The sequence below is a fragment of the Protopterus annectens genome, chromosome 9.part0 (genome assembly GCF_019279795.1).
Source record: "Protopterus annectens isolate FY-2018-M chromosome 9.part0, PAN1.0, whole genome shotgun sequence".
Taxonomy (NCBI): domain Eukaryota; kingdom Metazoa; phylum Chordata; order Ceratodontiformes; family Protopteridae; genus Protopterus; species Protopterus annectens.
The window spans coordinates 1,255,124,844-1,255,137,450 of NC_056743.1; the positions used below are offsets into that span (position 1 = coordinate 1,255,124,844).

At 37.9% G+C, this 12,607-nt stretch overlaps 1 protein-coding gene across 1 annotated transcript in view; it reads right to left on the reverse strand.

Moving 5' to 3' along the window:
* The window catches only part of SSRP1 (structure specific recognition protein 1), a gene marked incomplete in the record, with an annotated part of 1,053,281 nt that overhangs the window by 359,703 nt on the left and 680,971 nt on the right, over nucleotides 1–12,607 (reverse strand). The window contains 1 exon segment of the mRNA XM_044084178.1: nucleotides 11,683–11,853. Within this exon segment, the coding sequence (XP_043940113.1) occupies nucleotides 11,683–11,853 (171 nt within the window).

Here is a 12,607-nt window from a genome sequence, read left to right on the forward strand (position 1 = left end):
ATTTCAATAGTTCAGTTTCAGTTTGCGTGTTGTACTTTTTAATTAAATACTGTTCTAATGATTTAATTTTAGCCTCTAGTTGCTGTTCCTCTCCGAGTTGAGTTCTCTTATAATAAGAAGCTTTTTGGACAAAGATGACTCTTATCTGAGCTTTAGTTGCCACCCATTTAATATCAGGAGGGTGTTTTTGCTTTGCTAAATTGACTAGAGACATTTTAAGAATGTCTTGAACTTCCTGAACTATTTCCTTTTTATTTAAGACTGGGATTTAGGGACCAATTGTATCCCCGATATAGTGTGTTATTTTTGGTGGTTTTAGTAATGTTTAGGGTAATTTTAGAGCGGTCAGACAAGTAACGAGCATGAACGGATACTGTGGGGTCAAGGTTAATTAGTGCTTCTGAAATTAGGAAAAAGTCAATTCTCGACCACATTTTATGACAGTTGGAGTAAAACATAAAATTGAGGTATTTGGGTTATTTCCATATTTGAAGGGATCATATAGATTAAAGTCATATTTAAGTTTGCTTAATGTTAAAACTGCTTGTTTGTTGCATGATCTCTGTGGGCTTGATTTATCCTTTTTTGGGTTTTGATGTGCATTCCAGTCACCTCCTATGATCATGTAGTGATTATTGTATTGATTTAAGATAGGATACAATGAAGCGAAGGAGCGCTAGTTATTACAGGGTGCATATATATTGAGAAGTAAAATGGGCTTATCATAAGCGGGAGTTGAAAGGATTACATAACACCATCTACCTTCTTTATTTTGGTTTCTATAATTTTATCTTGGTATTGGTTCTTAATGATTATAGCTACTCCTGCACTGTTGGTTTTGCCTTCAGAGGCTATAATTTCTCATCCATTTTTTCCCCTTTTAATTCTGTCCATTGCTCAATATATAAATGTGTTTCTTGAATTAGTATGAAGATTTCTCCAATAGCAAATACCAAACTGTAATGACTAATAAAAAGTTCCGTACTAACAGACGAAAAAAGTCTTTTATTCACAAATCCAACAAGAATGAGGGCTTTCGTCTGCACAAAGCAGACTTCTTCAGAAAGAAGTCTGCTTTGTGCAGACGAAAGCACTCATTCTTGTTGGATTTGTGAATAAAAGACTTTTTTCGTCTGTTATAATGGAACTTTTTATTAGTCATTACAGTTTAGTATGAAGATTGTTTCTTCATCTAGTTTTGAGGGTAAGGCAGTTTCCTTTTTTTAATGTTCTGGAGCCCTTTAATGTTCCATGAATCCATTTCCCACATTTATAAAGCTTTTATTTTGTGTAAGTAGTCTTGTAAATTTGTGTAAATATATTGGGTTGTGTTTATTTCTTATCAAAATATGTTATGAAATCATTCTTTTATTCCCGTCCCTTCCCTGTGCCTACCCACTAATCTCCTGGACCAGGAATTTAACAGGACCTGGCAAGAGTTGGTTTTTGTATTTTTTTGTATTACTATATATATATATATATATATATATATATATATATATATATATATATATATATATATACACCTTGTGCGTTAGTGTTTAAGAGGTAAAATAATCTTAATGGCCCTGTATGACCTAAAACTATTTGTACAAAGCCTATCCCACTCATTCCCTAACAAACACTGCTTTTGTAACCCAAGTCTCTTCTTATGAGATTTATTATGGGGTGTCCAAGCTAGAAAAATCTATTTTAACCAGACCTGGTTTTGACTAAAAGCAGGGAACATCAATTTAAGAAACTTATCCCTAACAGTATTTGAAAGTTCATCAACTATAAATTGTCACAAGCTTAGTTTATTAACCATATTCATAGATTATATTCATTCCTCGTTTAGTCTTAGTTTGTATACGATTCTTCCTCTCCTTGGCAGGAGACTGATGTCTCTGATTGTTTCTTACCTTGCTTTGGGTGAATATTCAATTTTGAAGTTCAAATGATCCAAGAATCATTGATCCCACCAGTTTTGTTACCCCTGCCCTGCATTAAATCTTGAATGGCCTTCTGTTAAAAAGGTCTTAACGCGACTTCTCTCTACCACCGATTCGACCTTAGTCAGATATTATATTTTACACATTCTTACTCTGATGGGTCCTGGAGAAAACCATATAAATATATATCAATTTCAGACTTATGTACATACATGAATATAGTCACAAGTAATTAGGTAGATATTTAGAAGTCAATTTGAGTAGGTTTGAACAACCAGTGATTAATAATCAGTGGTAATCAAAAGTATAAGCCCTTCTATAAGGCTTTGTTGGCTCTTTAGTATAAGACTTAAGAAGGGTGGGGTGTATAGATGTTTCCTCAAGCTACAGACCCCATGAAACTTAAGGCTATGTACAAGTAGATTAGAGGCTTGGGATCGTAGTCTAAGTTTATCATTCTCGATATTATTATAGCATTGTGCAAGATAGGGTAGAAACAAGAAAGAAAATAAATGTTCTACTACCCTAATGAGTCGCCTATTATATACAACAGGAGAGAACCTAGTTCTATTCCACTCTGTAATAGTCTTAATACATTAACAAATATATTTCCTTTATCACCAAAGTTATACAAACTCATTCTATGTTGGTTTCAGATCCAAAATGTATTGAGAACCAAATGCACTTAAGTGAACTGAAACTATGTACAGTTTTGTCATAATAACATTTACTCAATAGAATAACTTGTGAGATGTACAGCAGAGAGCATTGATTATTTGTATGATTATTGATTATTAGTATGTGTAGAATTCATTTGCAGTTCTATGTAGCTGAAGTTGCCTGGGTCTACAATATGATACAACTGGTAGCGTGTTTTAAAGCTGAACTTTCAGATATTTATAAGCTTCTGTTGGTATCAGCTTATTACAGTATTACGTTTTTATTCCGTATTAAATTACTTAATTCGCTACCTTCGGAATACTGTCTGACCAGAAAAATTCAAGTCCTGACATACTAGAGACATAATAGTGCTTTTATGTAGATTAGAGATCTCAGCACTAGTGTGTGTGTTCATTCTAGGACAGGGGTTATCCAGTTTTGCAGTTTAGAACAAATTTGTTTTCATATAAGGGACCATATTTACTATAGGCTCTCAAGTCTGAGCAAAAATTTAAAAAGGGCACAACTAACTGTGTTAGGTTTAACATGATAGGTTTAACATGAGTGAAATTAAACCCTGTGTTTATAAAATCAAGAGTGTAGTCACTTAGGTATATGTAATTTGTTGTATTAAAACCTACAACTTTCATGTCTGTTAGCAGTGCAACATGTTTTTGCAACTCCATTATGCTATGTGAAACTAGAAACTAATTAACTTTGATGACATTTAAAAGCAGGATTTAATAGCTATGGAGAAAGAGAATATGTGGTTTAACTATATTATTTACATTTTTTAGTGCTTTCCTCATCGGTACTTTATTTTTTTATATTGTTTTAATTACAGTTCCTTTGACCTTCTCTCCGAGCTGCTAGACAGCTAAATCGATTACTTAGCTTCTCGAAGGGGGGATTCTGCATGCAGACAGACTTCCGAAGTGCCACCTCTCGAAAACGACCTCTAGAGCAGCAAAGCAACATTCAGTTCCTCCCGTGGGAAAGCCAGAGTGACGCGGATGTTGTGTACTTCCTGTTGGGGCTCTCGTGGTTTGCAGAACGAGAAATGAGGTCGCGCCACTCCAAAAATGCGGGCTAGGGCAAGGCAGGAGCAAACTATGGAAAAAGTAAGTACTCGGCTGTTATTTCGTGAATCCGGTCTCAGGGGGCTCAATAAGCCACATCGGAGAGTGAAACTAGTTGTCTAAGGCGAGAATTCTTTTAAAAACAGTCATGAAGGTAGATTTTGCTTCTCTATTGTTGGTGACTTGAGTATTTGACCCCATCCACAGAAAATATATTTGGATATTTCATTTGGAATTTTAGTTTTATGTCAATCAAAAATTTGCAATAAGGAGACTAGAGCTGTCTGGAGAGATTCTGTTCCACATTAAAGATCCCCCATTTTTCTTTGCAGATATTTTATTAACATCTTGAAAGTTAAGTAGTTTGGCATAGACAGGTCTTAGCATATTTGAAGTTTGAGATTCTCTCAGGGCTCTGTGTGCTCTCTCTATTGTTATTTGCTGGGCTGTTTTTTGGTCTTTGAGTAGTGTTGCAAATATATGAATGATAGAAGGAATCAGTTCATTGTGCTGTATATTTTCCGGCATGCCTCTGATGATTATGTTATTCCTTCGGGATCTTGCCTCAGGATCAATAATTTTTGCTTGCATGGTTTGTATGTCTGCTTCATGCGAGTCAGATTTTTTGGATAGGAGGGCTATTTCTTCCTCATTCTCAGTGATTTTGGCTTCAGATTTGTCCATTCTTTCCAAGATTTGATTGAAGGAAGCTCCAAATGATTGCAGTTGAGTAGACAGCTCTTTTATTGCCTCTTGGATTAGCAGCAAGGCTGCTTTTATATCATCCAGGTTTGCTAGTTGATCTGCTTTATTTTTATTCCCTGTTTTTGCAGTGTCTTGTTGCTTTATTTTCTGCCTTTTAGAGTTTAAATCATTCTCAGGTGATAATTCTGAGAGTTTAGTTTTTATTGTTGTAGTGTCCATATTTTTATCTTCTTTTGACATTTTGTAAAATTAAGGCGTTCTTGTTTTATAGATAAAGATGAGTGTGTAAAGTGCCCTGAGCACATGGCTTCTTTTCCTTGTCTCTTTCCTCAAATCCAGTTAATCTGTTGTAATCTTGATAGATTTGTTAATTCTTCAGGTTTATTTTCCCTTTTTTGGGTTTCTGGATATTGATTAGAGTTGTTAGCTCAGAGTATTGCTTTAAATAGGTCCTGGTATTACCTCTGGGTTAAGTTTATTCCATAATTATTGAAGAGCTGAAGATTAGCAGTGTTTACAGAACAGCGGCCATCTTTGAATCCCCAGGAATCATATTCAGTGTCTTGCCTAGGCCTCTTATCAAAGTAATTAGGTCTTTGGCCATTTTGAGCATCTGTTTCTTAGGCATGGAAGCCTGTCCTGGAGAATGCTGTACTTGTTTCCTTGTCTTTAAAACTGTTTTAGCCTTTGTCTTGGATGCTGAAGTTGGTTTGATATAAAGCTGTGTAGGTCTGATACCCTCAGAAGCCGATGCCTGCTCAGCGGCTCCGGACCCATCTGAGGGATTAGTTTCCGAAGGCCCAATACCTTGAGTATCCAGAGGCCTAGTTGTCTCCACGTGGGAGTCTAAGGCGGCCTGTGGCTCTGATGTAGCGGGTGCCAGGGGCTGCGAAAGCACCTCACTGAGAACCAGCGACTGGCCTAGAAGAGGTTTTGTCGGAAGTTTCGGACCTCGGATGCCTGTCCTTTTCTTTTTCCTTGTGCTTTTTATGAACTCCGGTCGTCGGCTGTTCCGATGGCATTATTTAGTTAAACCCAAGTAATGAAAAGCAAAATCGGACCGACGCTTAATAGTGCTGGTTAAATCTAGCACAAAACAGACAACTAGCAACGTCGTGGTCAGGGCCTAGGCAAGGAATACAGTAAGAATGAAAATCATTATGAGTTATTTGCTTCCCACAAGAAATACAATTGTTAACTTTTTCTGACATCGGTCTGGAGCAAGAAAAAAGTTTCCCCAACGGGGTACTTAGCTTTATTGTAGACTTCAGATCTGAAATTCAATTTCGAAAATCTCAGGAGTCGGCTGACCAGCACTTGCGAACTGCTTTTGCTTCGGGCACCGCGCGGCAAGAAAGACTGAAGAAAATGGCATCGGCTGCATCTTTTATACCCCTGGCGCACTGACGTCAGGGAAGAGGCGACAGCAACAGATGCCGGACCAGGACTTTGGAATTCAGGCCGACCGCGGGTAGCCTGCCAGCAGGCTAACCCAAGTGTAATGACTGCAACAGTGAAACACGAACATCTAAGTGTCCTGAATCTCGGGCTTGATTGACAATTTCTATGAAAGAGTAGAGCGGTTATTGTGCTATAGCCTGGGCAGAAGCTATGCTGGGTAGGAGTGAGAAGATTGTTTTGGGCCAGGAAAGGCACAAGTTAGAAGTGGATGCATTTTTCTAGGATTTTGGGGATTGGTGAGAGCAAAGCAATGGGGTGAAAGTTTGAGATGCTGGTATTTTTGCCTCCTTTATGAAGAGGAAGAATATAAGCTGAGTGCCAGAGTTTGGGGATGTACAATTCTTATGGATCGATTGATAATGATGCTGACTGGGAGAGCAATGCCATTAGCAGCACATTTTAGGAAGGAAGAGGGAATATTGTCGAGAGCGTTAGAGCAAGGTTTAAGTTTGGACAAAAGATTTTTTTTATAAAGTTAGTGGAGATGGGTTTGAGTTCAAACAGATGAGGTGAGTTAGAAAAGGGAGAGAGTGTAGAGCAGTTGGGTTATTATTGGGAAATGTCTTGGAGAGGGTAGTAATAGTTTCTATGAAAAAATAGTTAAATTCAGAGCCTAGTTTGAGGTCAGATTTACATGGGTCAGGACAGGGATTATTCTTGGAGCCTGGATTGTGGAGTGAGTTTGCTGAGTTCCAGAATTCCTTGGGGTTTTTATTGTTATTGGACTGAAGTTTGATATACTAGGATTTTTAGTCTTTGGTGATTATTTTGCACGCTTGTGGAGCCGTTTATATTGGAGCAAGGTATTGGCCAGTTTACTGTTTTGGTAAAGCTTCCCATAGTTCGTCTCTGTGGTGCATACTCTGTTTTGTCTTTGGATAGCCAAGGAGCAGTTTTAGTTTTTATCCTTTTGATTCTTAGTGGGGCTAGTGAGTTTAAAGTATCAAGGAAGACAGAGTTGAAGTATTCTATAGCCTTGTCAAGAGGAAGGCTGTTTAGAATTTGCCTTTTCATTTGTTTGAAAGTATCTGAGAAAGTAGCTGGGTTGAAGCTACTGAGGTTACGAGTTTGACTATATTGATGCTGGTGTGGGGAGGAACTAGTTGAGTGATTCATGAAGGCTGGGAAGTAGTCGCTAAAGGTATCAGGAATTGTGCCAGAATTGTGACTTGCAGCAGTCCCATCAAGGTGGGGTCCGTGCACGCCCTGTATGCCAGACATCGGTCACCTCTGAGGAGTCTGTATGAAACAGAGTAGTGGGATAGGGCTTTTAGCCTGTGTATGGTAGATGTCTGAGGTCCTGGATTCGCCTGGTGAACCTCTGTGGTCTCTCCAGCTGCATGGGCTTTGTGAGGTACATGCCGAAAGAGTGATTGTACTCTATAATGGGCCTTATAAGGGATGAATGCAGGGATGTTATGACCTTGTCCCTGGATGAGACACCCTTACTTATGAGGTGGGCCACGTAGAAGGCTTTCCGTACAACGGAAGCAACATGGTGGTCAAAAGTCAAGTTGCTATCAACCTGGGTGCCCAAATCCCTCAAAACTGATTTAGTGATTATGACGTTATTAATGTGATACCTTGTGGGGATGTCACTCTCCCAAAAGGGGATGATGCATTTTTTGGTATTCAGCTTGAGGCCATGTTGCCAAGTCTTTACACTGCATTGTTTTCTGGGTGCCAAATTGTAGCCACAACCTAATCTGTTCAGTAGAGAGCTTAATGGGTAGTCGGCGAGACAAAAGAGCAACGGTAACCAAGAGTCACCCTGGAATATCCCACTTGGAATTTTTATCCCTTGAATAATAATTTGTAATTTGTCCTTCATCATGACTTAACTACAAAGTGGTTTGCCACCATTTCATGGTCACTAATGTAATCGATCAGTGTAGGATGTATATTATAGCTTTTTAAGCACTCTTATCCATGAATGGGGGATACTGTCAAATGTTTTTGTAGTCTATCCATGCCATACCTAGAATATTTCTCCGTTATGACACTATTTAAGAAAATGATCTTTTGTTCCATATGACTTTGTCACCTTTTTGTTCTAGTACCATGATTGAGTTTTCCTCTAAAATGACTATACTCTGTCAGCATCAATTCCAGTCTATAGTTTATACTTCGTCGGAATGCAAGTTAATGGTCTATAACTTTTAGGATAGCTTGCAGGTTTGCTCTTAAGTAGGTATCTTTAACCAGGTTGGTGTCCGTTCAGGGCATGCATATAAACAGTTCTTGCTCATGGCTAAATCTTCATAAAAAGATGTTAATTTTAGCCAGAAGTTAGGAACTGCATCTGGGCCTGTGATTTTCCAATATCTTTTCTTAACTTTGCTTCAATTTCGCTGGCCTTTATTCCATCCCATTTCATATCCTGTACATTTGAACTTCTTATTTTTTCTTTTACTTCTGTCCATTCAGCATCTTTATGTTCCACAGGATCTTCATATTTCTTCAAAATGCATCTATTTCTTTTTTTTTTTTTTGTGATATTTCAATTCCTTTTGCCTGGTTTCCCCAGTTCTCTATAAAACATTTTTGGGTCATCAATAAATTGCTTATTTTGTACTCTTCCTTTATATTTATCTCCATATCTTCTAAGTTTTTCTGCCAATGCTGTTATTTTCAGTTTTTTTATTTGTGATAGTGCACGATAGATACTCAGCACTGCTTTTATCACATCTACCTTTCCGAGCAGTTTTTTGATCTGCTCTCTCTTCTATACCCAAACAGTGACACAGCTTGTCTTAACTGCTTTACAGTTTTCTCTGTTCAATACTTCCATGATGGCATTTGATTTCTCCCCTTCCTTTCCCCTTACTGCCCTGTCTTCTGAGGTGAGGCTGTTATTAATTTAGTCGGACAGTAATATTTACTTCTGCTATGAGAAGTCCTAATTACTGTGCTCATTTTTTTTATCTGTTTGGGTTTTATTGACTTTCTGTAGTCTATTTCTTTCATTGATCTTAACATGTCTGTCCATCTCTTAAGTCAAACAATTCTTCTCTTAGATAATTTTCTTCTAAACTGGGGGCATATTTTCTTCTCCATTTCCTGCGGGCATTCTACAGAAAGTTCCAGAGCATTTTCCTCTACTACATTCTCTTCAGTTTTATCCTGCATTATCCATTGCTTATTCACATGGGAACACACTGGCCTTTCACTCCACAATAATGACTGCGTCAGAGTTGCCACCTTTTTCCTTGCTGTGCAGCTCCAGCTGAACTTTTATACTAGCTTCATATGGAAGGCTCCGAAGTATCTTCACATGGCAACTGATCAGATGTTTCCTCGCTCCACTAGTTTCTCCTTAATTTGGGGATTCATTGCTGAAATCCTGCTGTGGTGTTATCAGAGTTAGATTTTCGACAATAAATCCTTCACTTCGCAGGTAATCCATAACCTCAGTTTCGATTTTTTTAACTTCTCAATTACTAATCCTCTTTTTCTACTTTTCTCCTTTGCTTTTTTTATTTTTTGTAATGTGAAACTTTCCATATGTAGATGCCTTTGCCTATATTTCTCTTCAAATATTTTTGGTGCTGCTCTTTTTGTATTGATTAGTTTTGTTTTCTCCTTTGCATAAACGTTGTGCCATTTTAAATATCATTTCCTTTCCCATGCCCATATTTCTTCAGATGACTCCTGGCTCTTCTGTTTCTCCTTACTTGGAGGGACTTGTTCCATCATGCTGTGATATAACGTGTTAGACTTTCTATAATAAATCCTTCACTTCACAGGTATTCCATAACTTCAGCTTCTATTTATTCTATTTTTTTTTAACTTGTACTTTAATAATCTTCTATTCTGTATTCCCTCTGTTTTCTTATTTTTTGTGTTGTAACATTTTCCTTATCTGGATGCCTTTTGCCTGTATTTCTCTCTGAATATCTTTGGGGCTGCCTTTTTTACTTTATTCATTTGGTTTTATCCTCTGCATAAAAATTATACTATATCAGAAAAACAGGGTACACCTTGTGAAGGTACTCACTGAAACGTCAGGATGAATTCAATTCCAGCAATACTACTCTTTGCTTGCTGTTTTATTGCCTCTCCATTTGGATCTCTCCTTAAAGACTTAGGCCATGGCAGCCAATATTTTAGTGAACACTATGCAAGCATGGGAGATGAATTAGAGCAACTCTGTATTAGATGCGTCCATACAGAACAAACAAGGTAAACCACCCGTGTGTACTCCAGACACAAATGCATCTGAAAGCTTCGCCAAAATCTAGTTACATCATCCATGCACTATATCCTCGATAATTATAGTCTGAAATGTGAAATGACAAATGTGCTCCTTAAACTCGCTATGGTCCAGGATGTGACAGAAGCCTTCTATTCCCTATGAAAACAGGAAAAAGTGGGAGAAGGCCCAAGGCCTTGGTCTCTAGGAGGAGGTACTCAAAACTAGCCAACACAAACATCCTTGAAAAACAGGACAGCACCTGGCACTGCTGAAGAAACAAGACTGTAGGATGCTTAGTGGCATGCCCTTGGCATGGCTTGTGAGGGAACTTCAGGTTTGGGGAGGTGTGGGGACTGATGGAAAGTTAAAATCTTATCTTCAACAATCTGCCAACAAAACAGTGACATTTTTGTACTCAAGAATATAACACTTGTTTTGCCCTGAAAACAATAAAAAAAATACCACGGGGCTAAGGAACAAAAATGTTATCACTAGAATGGATGCCAAAAAAAATTCACATCAGAGAAAAGGGAAAAAAATCCCCTTTCTCGGGTATTCAGCAATCTTGCTAAAACATTGGTTTACTGCGCACTCTTCAAAATGCATTCCATATTATGAGATTACCCACCACACAACACATTCGAGAAGAATGACATTCAGCCATGTGTGCGTACATATACAACACACACACTCATTTCAATGAAATCACAAATCATGGATAAAGCATTTTGTCAGATCAATAAACAAAGAAACTGTGTCAAGGCAACTAAATGTTCACAGAAATTAATGTAGATGTTTATCCGGCCAATTATTTATAGGCAACACCAATCACCTGCTAATTACTGATGGTGCACTTTTTGTGAGTTTTATTTGTGTACCAGAAATGATTCACCATGTTTGGTCTTTTCCCTATAATTGTGTGCCCATGCAGCTGGAGCTGGTGCTGGTGGTGCTCAGTGAGGCTTTCCCCTGCAATAAACACTTTAAGGTAGCTTAGCCATACATGACACTTCCCATGAAATGGGATTCAACAAAAACATGCAAGGGCACATTCAAACACATATATTATTTATATAGAGTTTAAGAACTAGTGCCAATTACTAACTAGGATGGTTGAGTATCCAATCATACTACAGAAGACAGAAACGTGAAGTACTACCTGGTTAGGATACCTGCGGCTAAAATTTCATCAGTAGAACCTAGCACATGTCTGCTTAAATAAAAAAAGAACTTTAAACCAAAGCAGAAAATATATATATATATATATATATATATATATATATATATATATATATATATATATATACACACACACCTATTAAAATGAGAGAGTACGACCTTATTTTCCAACTGTGACGCAGTCTAATAAACCTGTCCTAATTACATTACATGTTGGTTTACCTTGCAGGAAAACCATAACTGAAAGATAAATTGCCACATGCAGACTAATCGCCCTTCAGAAAATTGTTTGAGGAATAGTGCTGCTCTCAAAACTCAACATTCAAATCGTTGCTTAATGTCTGCCAAAAGTTATGCACTTTTTTTTGCAAGATCTTGTGTACATAGTACAGCATCTAGAAACTGCATACTACTCCAGCAATAAACCTACCTAGCACTAATATAGAACTTAAATCCCCTCACATCCACTTACCTCTTTCTTGTCCTTTGATAGAGTTTTCCAGATTTCTCCAGCTTTCTTAGACAGCTCTGTGATACTGATACCTGGATTTTCGGATTTAATTTTTTCTCTGTTTGCGTTTAACCACAACATGTAAGCAGAAAGTGGTCTCTTGGGGGCTGCTGGGTCTTTGGCTTTTTTACCCTAGAAAGATAAGGAAAACAATATAAACCCTAACATTAAGTGAGTTAAGGCTGCATTTCACTAAACAAAAAAAAAGTGGTAAGATGCATGTAAAGACTTTAATATAACAAAAGTTAGGAAAAATAAGTTACTGCATATACAGATCATGCCAACTGGCATAAAGAAAGTACAGTTGTGTACGCTTACCATAAATGTAGAAGTTCGAGTGTATTCACTGTTGCAGTCATTACATTTGGGTAATCTGCTTGCAGGTTGCCCTCAGTCGGCCTGATTAACAAAGTCTTGGGGTCCTGTGTCGGTTGCTGTCCCTTCTTCCATGACGTCAGGTCATCAGGGGTATAAAATATGCAGCAGATGCCATTACATCAGTTTTTCTTGCCCCAGATGTCAGGTACCCCCCTAATGGGGAGCAATTAAACATAAAAACACAAAGGTATACCTCAAACAAAAAAGCAAATACACCAAAAAGGCTTTTAAGCATAGTAAAGGAAAGTTGAGGTATAGCCAAAAGAAGTTAGGGGGCTAGAGGGAGGATAGCCAGGACTGCAACAGTGAATACACTCGAACTACATTTAAGCGTACACAACTGTACTATGTTCTTCGTGGTTCACTGTTGCAGTCATTACATTTGGGTAGATTCCCAAAGCTATGGTTGGGAAGAGGAGTTTAGATAGCATTAGGGCCAGCTATAAGGCCTTGCAAGACTGCAGTGGCAAAGCCAGCTCTGGATTTAGAGAAAATTGGCATATGATGC